The following is a 16,834-nucleotide window of genomic DNA, read 5'->3' on the forward strand; positions in this document are numbered from 1 at the left end:
CTGAGTGCTCTAAAATGCTTGTGTGAATGACATGGTCCCCTTGAAACTTTCAAGGAGGAGTGAAGAATAACACATCATTTGTATCTAAACCCACTGACTACTTTGAAATCCCACATACAGACCTATGCACTTTGCAAGTCTATTCCAGCATATACTCAAAGGCAAGAGGGCACCACAGGAGAGGAAGAAAACAAAATCTTCAGTGTTTTCTGATATACAAAGCACACATCACCTCTCTGGGCTGGCAGCCTCCTTCATTAAGTTGAACTATAGTATGTGGAGAGAACAAATCCTAGACGGACATAAACCTACCAGAGATTAGGATTCTGCCTCCCCGGGAGACAGATGGTCCAGGTAGAGGATATAACATTCTTGCAGACCTACCTGGAAAATTACTTTTCAGTCCAGTAAAAAGCCAAGCCTCCTCTCCCCCACAAAAAATCCCCCAACACACACAAAGCAGGAAGAACAAGATGGATACTTTTCAAAACGTTTTTTAATTAAAACCAAAAAAAGGAGCACACACCAGAGCTTGGCATGGGCTAGTCAAACTGCTGGTCACTGGGACGTTGAACTGGCATGAGGAAGGCTGTGTTTCTGCATATCTCAGGAGCAGGGACTCCCAGGAAAGTACTCTGCCTGCCAGGATACTGTTGCTTTGTGCTGAGCAGATTTCTCAGATGGTGACGGGAAACTTCATCCCGAAGCCCAGACTCTTCTCTCAATAAACAGCAGTCCCAGAGACTGGGGAAAAGACTGTGTCAGCAAATTTGCATGATCCAAGCACTTCCAGAGAGGATTCCCAGTTGTTTCTCCTGCCTCCCCTGGCAGGTTACACAGGTTTACATGGAGACTCATCTTTGGCAATAGCCACACAGTTAGGACCTGGTTCTGATTCCACTGAAGTCAATCCATATCCTTCCCAGGACCATAACTGCAGCTGCACTGGGGCTCATGATCACTAGCCAGTTGTGCTTTAAAGTTAAATCCTCATCCAATCCATCTAGCCAGCAACTTCTGAGAGCTTCTTGTGAGTGTGTACCAGTAAATTCAGGTAAATGTGAACATTTTGGCTACAGCAATGGTGTGAAGTTTGTAAATATGCCCAAGAGATGGAGGAGCCAAAGTTTGTTTTAAGACGTGACTTGGGCACTAGATCAGGTATTGAAACCTCCCTGCCATCTAATAAAGCAGTTTCCAAAGCTGTTGGTGTGTTGCTCCACCAGCCTGGTTTCTTTACCAGAAAGGCTGGGCGAAAAAAGTGACACATTTTTCATACACAATTTTTATCAGTTAGAATTTACTAGATATGCACCTCATTTGTCTGTCAAATATTTAAAAAATACTTCAACCTGCTCTAATAATCACATTTTAACACATGCATCAAGTTTGGATCAGAACAGCATCTCTGGGATAATCTGTAAGCCCAAATTGCTGATTTAAGGCCTAAATATCAGTCACTGGCCAGCCAGCCACAATAAGTCACTCTATCCTTGAACTCTTAGAATTATTTTTGGCTCAGACTAACCCTTGTTACCATACATCTTATCCTACACACAGAAGAAAAGCGTATGTGTTTTTCAAGGCTACTGTTGCACCACAAGTTTACATACAAACACAACTTTTGCAAACATGAGACCAGAGTAAGATCTCACGTGTCCCAGGGTAAGTCAGAAAGTCCTCAGGAGTCCACGGAATGGTAACTGCCATAAAGGATCAGGCCTAATACATGCATTACAGAAGCAAGGTAGCTCCTTTGCTCGAGGTCTGGCTGATTCACTTTGCACATACCACTGCTTTAGCATTACATCCTTATCTAATGGTAAACCTGTTTCAACAACATGCAATACATATTAATGCAATATGCACTGCAACACACAATATGCATCCAAAGAAATATGCCAATGCAAAACTCTGATTGCTCACACATAGCCAGGCTAACAAAGAAGAGTCTTTTGTTAAGAGACAATCAAGAAATCACCTGAAACCATGAGACCTGAGGGGTCTCAAGCAATCAGCAATACTGAGACCTAATAACAGATGCTTATTCATGAAAGAAACACAAACAGTGGGACTGAGGTAATGGCAGAGATTTCATTAGTGCAATTACATTTAAAATGGTATGTTCTTTAATAGAATTTAAATAAGGCTTTGAATAATTACACACACTAAAACTAACATTCCATAACCTTATTCCGCATGGAAAAGCAGCAGAAACAACTCTCTGGACTGTACAAGGTCCAATTAATGAACAATTACATTCAAAAAGTAGATCAAAACAGAAACAACTCTTTCCCCCAAATGCTGCATCATCTTTAAAGTCAACTTTCTCCCCTAGTGTGAGAAGTATGAAGAACAGATGAACTGGGCTTCAGCCCAGCAGATTTGGCCTCATCAAATTACCAGCAGTGCTTTCCAACCCAGTCTCTCCTCATTTCTTTAGGGTGATGGAAGCTCATGGAAAAAGAAGTGAATTTCCAAAGCAACGGAAGATGAGTTGTCCTTTCTCCAGGCTCAACCATGTACATAAATTATGGAAGCTTGAAAAAAACTGTTACATTACACTGTGGCATGTGTTTATGATGCATGTTCTCCTTTAGAAACTACTCACAGACAATGGGGCAGGGTGGGTGAAAAAAATCAAAGCAGCATATGAAATAGTAATATACTGTTTCAAAATCTGCACCGTCCTGCAGAACCAGGATTTATAATTTATTCAGATTGTTCTCAACAGATCCAATCTACGCTGGATATGTAAAACCCAAGAGACCAAGTCATCAAGGAAAACCAAACAAAAAAACCTGCACACTGCAAGAGTTTTTAAAAAGAAACAAAATAAAAAATCCCAAGAAACACCGCCGAAAGCTCAGAAAAATTTATCATCAATTCTGAAGTGGGGCCTTGTGACATCATCCGGATTAATAAAGACAGAGATGGACTTCCCGGGGTTCTCAGTCACTAGCTGTTGCAACTTTTTGGCTAATCGGTCATCAGGCTGGTTGGTGTCCCCTCCATCTGACTGCGGGGAGGGGATGCTGGTGGTGCTGCCCCGCCGCTGGAGCTCAAGTGTCAGTCGGTTGGCTGCTTTGACATGTTCTATGGCAGTTCGAAGGTGCTCGGCAGGGTCTGAGCGGACCGAGGACAACTTCCGTGCGTGCAGCATGACGGTCTCTTCAGAGAGGTGCTCCAGCATATTGCACTGGGGGATGAAATAGTTAGGGCACATCTTGTTGACCAAGCAGTGCTGGAGATCGTCAATAAGACCCAGGAGGAAATGGGCTGCGTAATCCTCCTGGGCCAAGTAGCTGGCTGGCAGCCTGTCACAGGCCCACAGCATCATGCTCCGCAAGTGATATGGACTAATGGCTTTGGGGCGGGACAGCAGTTTGATGATGATAGCTTTGCAGGCCTGATAGGCTTGCATGAGGCTGCTGGAGATGCACTTTTTCAGCTGCACTTCACTCCTGGCAAATGACAACCTCCATTCGTTGTCCTTCTTCCCCTTGTAGGAACATGCAGGCACTAAGTAAAACCCACTTATGACTTCCTCCTCTGTGATCTTCCCATCCCAGAAGTGGTTCTCCATCAGCCAGCTCTGTGCCACAGCAGGCCAGCCTTTGAAGGACACCACAGGGACAATGTCATACAGCATGCGGCTGCTGCCCACTCCCAAAATGATGGATATGATAGTCCCATTCTTTTCTACCTTCTCCACCTTGGGCATCCCTCGTTGGGGCTTTTTCTGGATCTCGGAGAGGACAATGCTAATGGAGTCATAGAACCAGTCTGCCACTTTTGTTGGAGAGAAGAAGTAATTGGTAGCTCCATTGATATGGTCCACGATCGTGCAGCAGTCCTTCCATTTGCTGATGGTTCCTTCATCAAACAGACGCAGGCTCAGCCAGGAGTGGCACAGAGCCGAGTGGCGCATGTCCAGCGTGACCGGTTGGTTGCGGTCGTGCAGCTTCAGCGCAGGCACAAGCAGGGTGAAGTCCATGTCATAGTCTGTGCCTCGTGCATAAACATTCAGCTCATCGAGGTCAATGTCCACCACGCCTTCCCGCACACCGCCTGAAAGCAGCAGATACTCGTTGGCTACAGGCAGCTTCTGGTCAAGTTTCTGAACCATGCCTGCAAAAGACAGAAAGAGAAGTCCTTTCAGAAAAAGGCAAACAGATCTGGGATACGGGATTTAACCAGGATTAAAACCCATTCCATACCCAGCAGGAAAGAAAGGCAACCAGAGGTATCCATCATTGTTTGTGTGACACAAACATACATCAGGCCCAGCACTCAGACAACTTTTAGTCCCACCTGACTCATGCCTTCCCTGCATTCCTGGGAATGGGTGAAGTCCACCCTAAACATCATACTGAGAGCAACGGAAAAAAGCCGAAGCCTCTGGTAAAACACAGCAAAGCTACTTCCAGGACTAAATTTAACTTCTTAAACACCTTCTAAACCAGTTTTTCACCATATTGACACTTATTTCCATGGTATCAAAATGTTCCACCAACAGTTCAAAAAGAAAGGAGAATATTAATTCTTATTTTCTCTCTGGTATAATAAAAGAGCTGGACCACCAAATGAATAGCTACAAATGTTAGTTCAAGCAGGTCTAATTCTACAATCTGCTTTACATTTACTGATTAACAAGGCAATATGAACAAAGGCAATGCATCCTCCTCTTATGGGCGAATGGAGACAGGTTAAGGGACTAGGCACTCAGAGAAGCCAGCTCTGAAATTGGTTCTTCAAGCTGCAATGACAGTATCATGCCATAAAATATCTGATCAGCTCCCCAGAACACAGACATGAAGACAGATTTCTATTTTCATCACCAAAAGCAGACACTTCCCTTCACCCTGCGCTGCCCTCACCAGTTGCACAAAGCTGATTTTTCACTGGATATTCTATATATACCCCTATACTGTGTTCATAGAACACGAACAGCAGACTGAGAAGAGACTCCACACAGTAGCTGAGATATTAGCACCTCATTCAGTGTTCAAATTAGGTTTAAAACTGTGCTCTGCACTTCAAATGCTCTGTAGTCTGCTCCTGCTGTCTGGGCTGTTTCAATCCTGGTGTTTGCCTTGTGGTTAAATGCTCTTGGTTCCTTCCCAGCCTCAGTTCAGCCAGCACACCCAGGCCATGAGGGAACAAAGGCCAGCAACTCTGAATGGAGATGCTGAAGCTGTTGTAAGCACTGCAAAAGGCATAGACCATTATTCCCTACAAGCACAAACGTATTAGTTTCTGTTGGCATGCATTACTGACTCGAGCTTTTGAAAGGCAATGTAGCTTGTTTGTATCAAGGGTGGTCAAATGGAGACCTTCCACTACAAGGAAGCCAGTCTTAGAGAGACATCAGTGGGAATAACTAGCCAGAGGCATAATGGAGTGAGCCAGAAAGCTGCCAATCACACTGCCAGCCCAGGAACCACAGACAGACACATTAGGAATGTTTTTTACTGAAACACAAACTTAAACTGATCAGAGCTACAGTTTAAGCACCCATCCTGGCATAGCCCCAGGGACTGCAGAGCATTTCCTGAGGTAATGCATCCCCATGGCATCACATTCACTGCCTGAACTGAGTGGGTCTCCCTAGCAAAGTGCAGCAGCAGCAGCACCGCAAGGCACCAAGGGCTGCACTAGGCTGAGTGGCACTGCAGTGCTTTGGGAGAGACTCACCTGTCCTTTCCTGCTTGATAGGACAGGAAAAAGGAAATGCTATCTGCAGGCACAGAGGTAAGCCATGACCAGAGCAAAATCTAAAGCTATGCAGACACTGATTCCTTGGAAAAGCCAAGGAGACTGCAGGAAGAGGCCTGTGTGTGAAGTAGAATGTGTCTTGGGGCAATATTCAGTGTAACTATGCAAACCCTCATGTGAAATTCCTTGTTAAATACACTTTATCTGTTTCATTCCTTCCAAGAGCACTGGACCCAGTTCATTTTGCTACACTGAGCTGGGATGATTTTCCTGCCAGGCAGGCAAGAACATAACCCTTTCCATTTCATGCAGCTGCAGGGGCTGCAAGAGAAGGAAATAGCTCTGAAGGAGAGCTAAGAAACTCTTCCTGTTAAATCCTGAGCTAATCCCATTCTGCGATCTTGCCACATGCTGCCCTGTTCATCCTCAAAGGGTAATAACCAGGAAAAGCTTCTGTCAACCACAAAAACGTTCTCTGAGGCTTAGATACACAGTGAGCTACGTAACCCTGATTGTGGAGTGGCAAAGCCTTGCACAGGCTTCTCTATCCCAGAGGCAAAATAAGTAGCAGTCACTTCTTCGTTGTACCCAGAAGGGGTTTTCTAACAGGTACCTAAATTGATGTGACTTCTGCAGCCACTACTGACACGCTGCTTCTGAATCCTGTCCTTGAAACAGTGCAAGCAGCCTTAGTGCTTTACAGCCCACCTGTAAGTTGAGTTCAAGACCCATGAAATAGAATCTGGGTCAATCACATCACAGAGACAGGGAGCAATTGCTTTTACTTCCTAAGTCACTACTGGCCCTGACTGTGGGGCAGCAGAGCTATTCAGGATATGTAGGGTTCTGATGGCCAATCCTGCCTCTACACTGAGCCCAGAATTTTCCACTCAGGACTGTTCCTGAGATAGGCATACAGAATGTAACTATCCTACAGAAGAAACTGTTCAGACCTATAGGACTCAATAAAGTATGCACTTTTCTAAATATTTTTAAACTTGAAGGATGAAAAGTGTTCTGTAAAGTTCTGCAGTTTGCCCTTTGCACCAAAACTTCTATCCTCTGGTACAGCCAGAGCCTTTAACTGAAAAAGAAAATCATATGATTTCTCTAAAAGGTAGAGATTTTCCACTATGGAATCTACCATAAGATGACTTGCTCTCCCTGGCCTGAAGAGATCCTTTGACCTTATGTGGGAGCAAAATGAGTCTTGTCCCATTCAACCAATAGCAAGATGGGCTCAAGTCCTGCTTTCTAAACAGCCCATGTTCATCTGCCTGGAAAATAACAGTGAACACACATGACCCACCTCCAAAGCCAATTGAGAACAGGAGCCACTCCTGAAATGTCAGTTCTATACCATCTTATAGCACTCCTGCCTCCACTAACACAAAGCAAAACTTGCACTGGACAAAACCTGCACTGCCTGCTGTACTGCCAGAGGGGTCACAAAATACCAGCTAGCAAAGAAGAGACTTCTGCTCCTGGTGAGTAGCAAACACTTCACGAAGAAGCATCCCATAGAGCCAGAGACACAGCTCTCCAAGTACTGTCAGGTGGGTACTCCCACCAAAAAGATACTTTTTCCCACAGCAGAGAAAGAAAAAGAGAAGACCAATTTCAAGCGTATTTGCAATAAAAAATGCTTTCTGCCCACAGATCACTCTTTACACTCCCTCTAGAAAGAAAATGTTTTGAGTGCTAACCATTAAGCCTAGTTTGCAAGGCTGAAGACTCCTGACAGGGAAAGGTGTTGTACATTGCCAATAATTCTCTTGATTTTTCTCTCCAGAACTCTAGAACTACCAGTAGAAGAGGAATATGAAAAAATAGTACAGGAAATGATCCAATATATCATCAATTTCTCTCTACCTGGCTGGCTGCGGTTTAAATCCAATCCTTGAGCTCTGCCTGGCATATCATTTCCCCTTCAAGGCCTAAAGCAAAAACATCTGCAGCTCTGCCACAGAACTAGAGAAAGAATTTTTGCTAACAGATCACAACAGCATTGCTGATCCAAATGAAGAGGTGGAGCAGGGAGCTGAGGTCTCCTTGAGGAAAATATATTTAGAATGGGCATAGAGTGTTCTATAAATAGTTGAGATGGCCAAATTCAGGATTCACTAAGGCTTTAGGGGTTTGCAATGTCTTCAGACTGCCCCCCCCTTACTGAAAAATTTATTTGAAATGTGAAGGGATTTCAAGGAATCCCATTAGCCAACACTATATGACATACACTACCCTGGCACAAGCTTTCATCCCAAGTTTCTAGAGCCCAAATGCCAGCTGAAAGAATCACATGAAGGTACAACAGAATTAGGCACTCCAGTTCAGCAAGCATGTAAGTGCAAACACAAAAAAGGAAAAATATCAAGATTGGTACTTGACCCAAGTACTTAAGATAATAGCACCACTGGGCCATTTGAGTTCTTTCCATCTCAGTACCAGGACCACCTGGGAGGAGGAGGGAACAGAGGTTACAGACAACCTTATGAAATTTATAGAAGTCCCATGAAATTGTCTGTAATAACCAAACCCAGAATTTGTAGGGTCAAACACAAAAAAAATTATTTTAGGTGAAGGACCAGCTCTCATGGCATCAAAGTAGGTTCACAGATACTTAAGAAGCCTGCTGCTGCTACCAGGCAAAACACATAATTTGCAGTTGCACCTTGTGTGACACGTTCTTTTGAAAAGGTTGTTTGGCAAAGCTGGTATTTTTCTAAGTAAGAGACTGGTGTTCAGTTACCACTTTCATCCAAAGCACCTTAAAGGACTTCTGTTTTCCTAGAGTTGTAACTTAGTCTAGGACCTTCCCAAGCTATTAAATTTGGCATCCTAACAGCTAAGTATGCTTACAATCATGAGAAAGGCAGGGAATGTGAGAAGCAGGAGCAGCACCTGCAGGCCAAGCTTGATGGTTGGCCATCAATTCAGAGTAACACAGGTGAGCAACTGAGTTTTACCAACAGAATTTCATTCCATTGTTGCTTCTTCAGTGTCAGGAAAAAAGGATTTATTCCTACTCCAAGCACTGTGACACAATGAGAATAAAGACAGAGAAAAGAAATTTTACTTTTATATAACACCTACATTTGGGACACATCCTTGAATGAACTGTGACTGGCACAGATGACACAGACTATTCTTCCCATTAAAAAAAAAAAAAAAAAAGGCAAAAAAGCAATGCAAAGATGCTCTCTATCTTTGGAAATTACAGAATTTCAGATGAACTGATTTCAGGACCATTGCAGTGTGTGTTGAGATCTGCTACTATTTCATGACTAGCTTTGTGTAAATAAGGATGAACACAGATTTGTCTTTGAAGAAACTGACCACAAGAAAAAAATTACATAAAAGCTTATTTATAACATATGCATTTCCTAACTCTGGGTTCCTTATTGAAGTCTTCCTTCCTGATGCCTTAGATAGGCAACCATTGTGACCAAAAGGAAACATAAGCAAAAAAAGATGCTGTTGTTCTGTTAGTCTAACTTGGTCTCACCAAACTGAATGGGGTGACATTCAGGGCAATCGCTGAATTCAGGGAGACTTCTGCTGCATGGGAACAAGAGAGAGGGCAAACAAGCAGTGGGATGCTCAGAGAGGCTCCACAAATGAGAATCTGCAGAACTTTGCACACAGAAGAAGCCTATCACGGGAGTTCTTCTGGGAGTCAAGCCAGACCCAGGCGCTAGCTCTGCACTGCTCCTGGTCTCCAATTTAGACCTCAGCGTCTGCAGTAGCCTTGATTGTGTTCCACATCACCCTGCTGGCGAGGAGGCAGTCCACTCAGGGCACAGCCTCAATTTTCTTCCCTGCCCCCTGCATCACCCACTCCTTCTGCACAGCCTGCAGGGCTTCCTGTAAGCTGCTGGGACCATGAGTCCTTACAGACTTTCTGTGTCAGGAAGGGTTTGCAACCCAGCCCAGAAAGCTATCTTGGTCCCTCACAGATCATCTTCAGCTTCTTAAGATCACAAATGTATTCTATACATTACCTGCACAGGAGGCAAGTGAACCATAAAAAATACTGTGGACAAGCTGCCAAAGACCTTTAGGGGCACAATGATCCCTGGACATGTGTAAACAATATGCACAAGCTTATCTGTGGATAAGCCAGGAGCTTGCCTCTTCTCTCCAGGAGGAAAAGACTGCATGCTAACAGTGAGGGGCTGGCTGCAGCCCTCAGGCAGCTGTGCTGTGCAATTCAGCAAGCAGAGGTGATGTTTGCTACTGCTCTGCTCACCTCTTGACTTTGACATCTAATCTGAGATGTTACACAAGTCTGTGTAACATCAGATGTTAAAAATAGCTGCAGCACAAAATAAACATGCCTGGTACCTGCCCTTCAGCCCCACACTGGAGTTCTGAAGTGCCAGAGTACCCTCTCAAAGAGTACCCTGCTCAAAGACCCAAAGCACTGTGAATTCAGTGTAGGCAGAGTGCTGTCTGTGAGGGATCACAAGAACTAGGACACAGATGCTTTACACACTTCAACACATCCACCTGGACAGAAGGGAGGGAAAGGAGAATTGGAAAAAATTACAAATGTCCTTCTCCCAGCTTCTCTCTCTCCCTCATGCACCAAGAGAAAGCCTACAGAATTAAAACTGAGATTTTCTCTAGAGAAACACAATACCTGAGCTGGCATTCTCATTGATACCTTCTTCCCCCTTTTCTTTCTTTGCAGGTGACTTGATCTCCACAAAACAAGAGGTTTGGATGATCATCTCCTCAATCGATAGCCATGATGTGGTGTTCTGGCACTGATCATTGGCTGACCTTACATTTCAAGTGTGTCCTCTTCAAACCATTAGCTTGTGCTCTAGCATCACTTGTAGCCAGTCTTGCACAGACCTGACTATTATCTTAACCAACGTTTTTTTAGTAATCATATTGAAAGAAAGTGAGCATAATGCTGCTCCTATTGCAACCCCAGCAAGGGGGAAGAAATATGGGTGGCCACCCCTGATAAAAGCAATCAGGAAGTCCCCACTGACATTTATAGGGCTGTATGTTTAAATTCCTCCATAGACGCAGCCAAGGCTCTGGGCAAGTGAACTCCCACACAGGGAAGGCCTCCAGAATGGTTCCAGGAAGCAAACATTTCTGAGGAGACAGTGCTACAAATTGCTTTTGATTCAACAGATGTGATTTGCTCTCATTGGTTCAGCGCTTTCAGCAAGAAGCAGCCCAGAGCCCTTGTAGGGAAGCTTGCCCTGTGACCCTGCATGCCCCAGCTCCAGGCATGTTTTCTGGGACGTGCAGAAATGTGTCACTGTGAAACTAATCACACTTTGTGGGGATGTAGAGCCTGAGCTCAGGATCTAAGCCAAGCTGAGTCCACCCAGGTTTGCAAGGAGTTGACGTACTTGCTGTCAAAGGTTGGGGTAGTGCCTATTCATTTTACTAGGGTGGACAAAAAGCACTGTGCTGGGTGTATGCCCCCCTTGTGCTCCCTGACAGAAGGGAGAAAGGAAAGAAAAGACATATAGAAGGGTTCTTCCTTATACATGTGATCTCTTTTCTAGGGAAAGCTAGGGATCATCCACATATACCACTGCCTCCCTCTTTTCTTCTGCTTAATCCTTCCACAGGACCCAGCATAGCAGGGCTCTTGATTTTTTCCTCCCAAGTCTACCCAGTTTGATGCATATCCTTGGGAATGCCTTTTTTTCTTCTATATGAAATCATTACCATCTTGTAAGCCCCAAAAGCTAAGGAAGCCTGACCTCCTGGATGATCAGAAAGTGCTTGGAATTGCTCAGACAGCACTAATCACACACCAGATGCTATTAGCAGAGAACCAATTTGTAAGCTCAGGATCTTCCACACTGGCCAGGCAATTCTTATTCTTCACTGCTATAACAAATACATGAAACCTCAGGCTAGTCAAAAACCAAAAAGCTTTTGTCACTTTCTGTAAAGACACTAGACAGGGACTCTGCAGTTCCTCGACAATTCTGCCGCAAACAGCAGATCCTGCAGAATAGGAATGCTGCTCAAAGATCTCTGCAGAGGTCTCCCAGCTATGCCCAAGCAATGCATATTGAATTTCAGAGGCTTCTTTAAGACAAGATGGGAGGCCACTCTGATACATCTGGACTGCACAGATTCTTCTGTTTCCTTCAGTAATTGCAAATCTATTTATGAGCAGCACAGGTTTTTGTTACGCAGAAGAACTGAAAGAGTCAGCTCTTTAGGGGAGTCTTTAGTTACAAAGCACATTTGGAGAGGACTGCTGGCGGAAGCAGGCAGGGGGTGGGAGAAGAGTGGGGAGACTGAATCCTGTGATATCAGTTTAGTCAAATATGGGAGGTAAGTGAAGGAAGCTGCTCCTTGCAGAGTGATACACCAGTGTCCTACTAATTCTGCTCCTTTTAGAAATCTTGTGACATGGTGACAGAACACACTGCAGGGAGACAGCACCCCCTCGTAAAAGAAATCAACTTCTTTCTCCAAAGTCTTCTTTAAAAACAATCTTAAAAGTAGTGTCCCAGTTTTTTTCCCAGTTCTCATGCGTCCTGGTGGAAGCCACCCACCTAGCTGAAATCCTGTTTGCCAACGGGAGATGGGTGTTTCATGGTGCAAGCAGAAAAAAGGGGAAAAAAAAAAAAAAAAAGAAAGAGCCCAGATTGAAAGGGTGAGCCTGTACAGCAAAGAGTGATGCTGTCACAAACACCCAAACCCACCCTGGCACCAAAACCAGCAGCAGTGGTACTGTAGTGACCTGCTTGGCTAAACCAGTCAGGTCTCAGAGACCACAAAAGCAGGACTAGATTGCTTCCAGAGCTGGAACCAGCATTTTCAGAGGGAGTCCCCCCTTCACTCCTGTGTACCTCTGCTTTGGGCCAGGAAGAGTTTGACAGTCATGTTCCAAAACGATGCTGGGTTTCCAGCCTGCCAGTCTGCTTATCCAGTGGACTTACTTCAGAGTCACATTAGCCAAACTAAGGTTAAGAGTGATGAAAGCTCAAAGGCTACATAGAAAATGAAGTGCAAGTCAAAGAGGTGCTCTAGAGTCTGAAGAATACGGGTGATGAGGTCTGAGAGCAGCTGACAAGCAGAACAGAAGGAAGAGAGGCAGAAAGGATACTTATAAGAACAGCTTGCTGCTACACCCTGCTTAACACTGTACACTGTGTCCATACGGTGTCCATATTTTCAAGTGTGCATAAGACATAAAATTCCCTTTGGAAATGGCACAAGATGCCATCTACCCTGGAACTGCAATCCCAGAGACAAAATATGCCAGGGTACAGATTGCTTTAACAGTTCCACCCTCTGGGAGGCAAGGGCTACACAGGGTCTAGATGGGCCATTTCTGCTCACACCCTCACAGAGCACTGCCAAGTATTCAGCACAATGTTACATTGAGGGAGACTCACCAGGATTCCTCTCTTGGATCTGCTTACAAGGTAACAGCAGTGGGCACAAACCAGGTTGAGCATCTTGAATGCAAACATGCAGCTCCTTGCAGGAGAGGCTGTTCTGCCCTTGTTTTCCTAGTCCTTTCATTGTTACTGAGATCTTTACAAGAGCACAACAACCTCAGTGAGATACATAACACGTCTACCTACCCTAGAATCCCGTCTCAGACAACTTCTGCTAAGTGCTTTCAGGGGAAGAACATAAGAGTGAGGAAAATACAGCATAATAATTTTCCCTCTGCAATCTTCAAGCCGTCTCTGGCTTTGCGATTTCCCAAACCAGACACAGTATTTGCAGTTTTAACAGCACCGACAGACTTATCTGCTGAGAATGTCTCTCATTGCTTTCTAAATCAGTTATATTTTTGTTATAGTCAGTGCCTTGCAGCACTGTCTTTCACAAAGCACATGTTGTATCAAAAGGACTTCATTTTGCTGGCTTGCTAGGAGACGAAGAAACCTACCTAACCACGGTACCTTCTGCAGATCACTGAAGATTTTACATGACTCCATCAGTCATCTTTCTTCCATGTTGAAAGGGACAGCTTATTTGAACTTTGTATAGCTTACTGTCCTTCTCTGCATTTGCATGGGCCACTGTACTGCTACACTCCATGTAAAACTCCATGGCACATGACAAGGTGACTTCTGGGTGGATGTCTTCCCAGTCCTCTGGGAAACACTTCAGCAGCCTTGCTTGCTAAATTAGCCCCACTCCACTGCAGGTTTGCGCAATGTAATGGAGTCTTCCTCCCCAAAATTTAATTTCACCTTCAGGATATTCCCCTTGAAAAAGTCAACACCAATCCCATCACTTTACAAAGGATGTTGCTGACACTGGAAAAGAACAGTAGAAGTAGGACAGGGTAAGGTTTTGGAGGCTACATAGGAGAACAAAGTCCCGAGCCTCCCTCAAACTCTCATCCCAATCTGACTAGTCAGCGCCAGGTGCCTCTCACAGAAAACACGTGGCAGCTCTCCAGTGATGAGCAAAGCCATTCCCTTCCAGACCTGGGAACAAATTCTCCTCTTGCTCCAGTCAGCCAGAGGGACATGAGTACATATCAGGTAGAACTTGACTCCAAGGTTGCAAAAGCCCTTTGGGCTTCTCTGGGATGGTTTTCTGTTCTCAGTTACTGTCTAGTATCTCTTTGCCCACCCTGAAAGGGCTAAGTTGCTACACCACTTTATGTTCTGGTGCCAGGCAGAGAACTGTGTCCAGAGGAGTGCCACCACACCCTCATATCCTCTAAATAACACAAGAGCCTCCACTGTAAATGCACTTTGAGTTGTTCTGCCAAGCCTCCTGCTTACAGTTATCCAACACCCCAGAAATTCTCTCCCCAGCTGCTAAATTACCAGCTTGCTTTCTGTTTCTTTAGCAGCTGTTTTCTACAAAGATAAGTCACAGCCAGAGCAAATCACAGCGCTATTCCTTATGAACTGGGCCTGAACTAACATTGCCCATCCTCAGCACCTGCCTATTCTGTACTAACAGCTCTACCTCACTGCAGAGCAGCAGGAGATTTGTCCTTGACTCAACAATTCTTCACTAAACTTACATGTGGAGTATACATGGCAACTAACAGCCATCAGAAGGCTGATGAATAACCACAGCTGTAATTCACCTAATGTTCTTGACTTTCTCTAAAAATCAATCAAACTTGGTTCCTGGGGTCAATGACAGGATTGGAATGGCATCCCCTTCAATCACTTTCATTCTCTTCACCCACCAATGACTAAATCCATTTAGGTTTATACCATGGGACAGATCAGAAAAAGAGGGAATGAAGGATGATTCCAGAAAACCAGCCAAGCAACAGAAGAGTGCTGGACACGGGAAATCTGTTCTATGAGTACAGAAGGAAAGCAGGTGCCTTCAGAAGCTTTTCTGAAAACATGAAGCGAATCCTCTCTCCAGCCCCCAGAATTCACTGGACTCAATTCGTACAGACCTAACCCAGCCCCTTTGACAAATCCTGTATCCAAACACTGGGAGAAGCCAAGACAGATAGGCCAAATACACCTGAGACAGTCAATGCCAGAAACACAATATCATTTTTCTCTGTCCTTCCACATGAGCATGGATTGGACTAGCAAAATGAGGCAGGGGATGCAGATCATTGTCAGAGAGTGCTGAAATGAAAAGGCTTAAACAACACAGCTGTTTCTGAGATCATGAAGAGCAAGTTTTTCCGCAGTACTAACCAATTTCCCACCCACCAAGAATACTGGCAAAGCCACGTGGAGCTGGATCAAGTCACCTATATGAAATACTTCTGTCAAGGCCCCATGCACAGCATCAGCTGTATGAAAAGTGCCGGTCGGCTTTGACATTCATGCAGAATTCCTCTTCATCCACATCACCAGGAGAAGTTGTTGCAGGCCAAATTTGCTGTTGGCAGAAAACAGAGCAGCTTCTCTGAAATGAATGGAAACACCTGGCAGAAATTTCAAAGGCATTCCTTCCCGCTTTCACTGGGAAACAGGCAGAGGAAAACCTAAGCCCTCCAAACTTGCCTGTCCATGTCCCATTGCTCCTACTGTCCTACCCCAGCTTCACCTTGCAGAGATCATATCTGACAGCACACAAAAGCCAGTAGAAGTTTCTAATGGTGATTGTCAGTCCCAAATTTTCAGATTTTATAGTCATTTATGTGCAGCTGAGCACCGTCATCTGTTAAAGAGTGTAACAGGAAGCACTGTGTGGATTTGATCTTCATTGAGCATCAAGCCCACGGCCCCAGCAGCTGTCAAGGATTTCTTATCCCTGCAGGACAGACAGCACTTCTCTGTTACCAGAAACAGGGCTTGAAATGCCCTTTGCACAGTTCTTTCATCCCATTTTGCCTGCTCTCCTCACTTGGGAGAAATTCCAGGGGACCAGTCACATTTGTTGCAAAGCCTTTTTGTTCTTACCTGGAATGAAATAAAGCCTCACACACATATTTATTTAAAGCAGGCCTGGTGATCTCTCAGCTCATCAGGATGACAGCTACATTGTGAGGTGAAGGAGAGAAGAGAAAGTAAAATTGTTGCTGATCAAATAGAAAATTCACAAAGAATGTTCCAGGAAGCCATCCCCTCCAATAGCCTATCCCGAAGTAATGCCTCATCTAAAAATCTAGTGGAATATGGACATAAGCAAGATTTGGGTCCAGAGAACTGTCACAAACTTATGCAAAAGACCTTGTGAAGTAGTATCTCCGAGTCTCTTGTAATGGAAAGCTGATGACAATCAAAGCTCATTCTTCAGTTCTCATCTCCTATCAGGGCTGCTTCACCTTGCTGACTCTGAAAGCTCAGACGAACAGAATCCCATTCACCAATCCTCCCAAGTTTTAGGAAGCAGTGTCCCCAGCCCAAACATACATGAAGAGACAGGCCGTGAAATCACAGCAATGCCTTCCCAGTTTCATTTTTTTTCCAGACATTATTGCAAGAAGGACAAAGGAAAGGCAGCTATCGCTCAAAATTCAAGCTCAACAATACAGTAAATTCAGTTAGTTCGCTTAGCTTTCCCCTGAGAATATGAGAACAAGAAATGCTCTATTTACTCTCTACTTCATTTAACAGAGAACCTCACATCACTCCAGAAATAAGCCTTAAGGAAAACCACAGTGTACAGGTAGAATTTTCATAGCAGGTCTGTTGCATTTGAAGTTTCTTTCAAAAATTAAATT

The 16,834-nt window shown here is 44.5% G+C and overlaps 1 protein-coding gene across 1 annotated transcript in view; it reads right to left on the bottom strand.

Moving 5' to 3' along the window:
- Nucleotides 1-478: 478 nt before the first annotated feature.
- Nucleotides 479-16,834, bottom strand: part of MB21D2 (Mab-21 domain containing 2) — a 60,261-nt gene continuing 43,905 nt past the window's right edge. The window contains exon 2 of the mRNA XM_032698345.1: nt 479-4,131. Within this exon, the coding sequence (XP_032554236.1) occupies nt 2,867-4,131 (1,265 nt within the window). The 3' untranslated portion in view covers nt 479-2,866. The remainder of the gene's footprint in view (nt 4,132-16,834) is intronic.

Source organism: Chiroxiphia lanceolata, chromosome 10 (genome assembly GCF_009829145.1).
Source record: "Chiroxiphia lanceolata isolate bChiLan1 chromosome 10, bChiLan1.pri, whole genome shotgun sequence".
Lineage (NCBI taxonomy): Eukaryota > Metazoa > Chordata > Aves > Passeriformes > Pipridae > Chiroxiphia > Chiroxiphia lanceolata.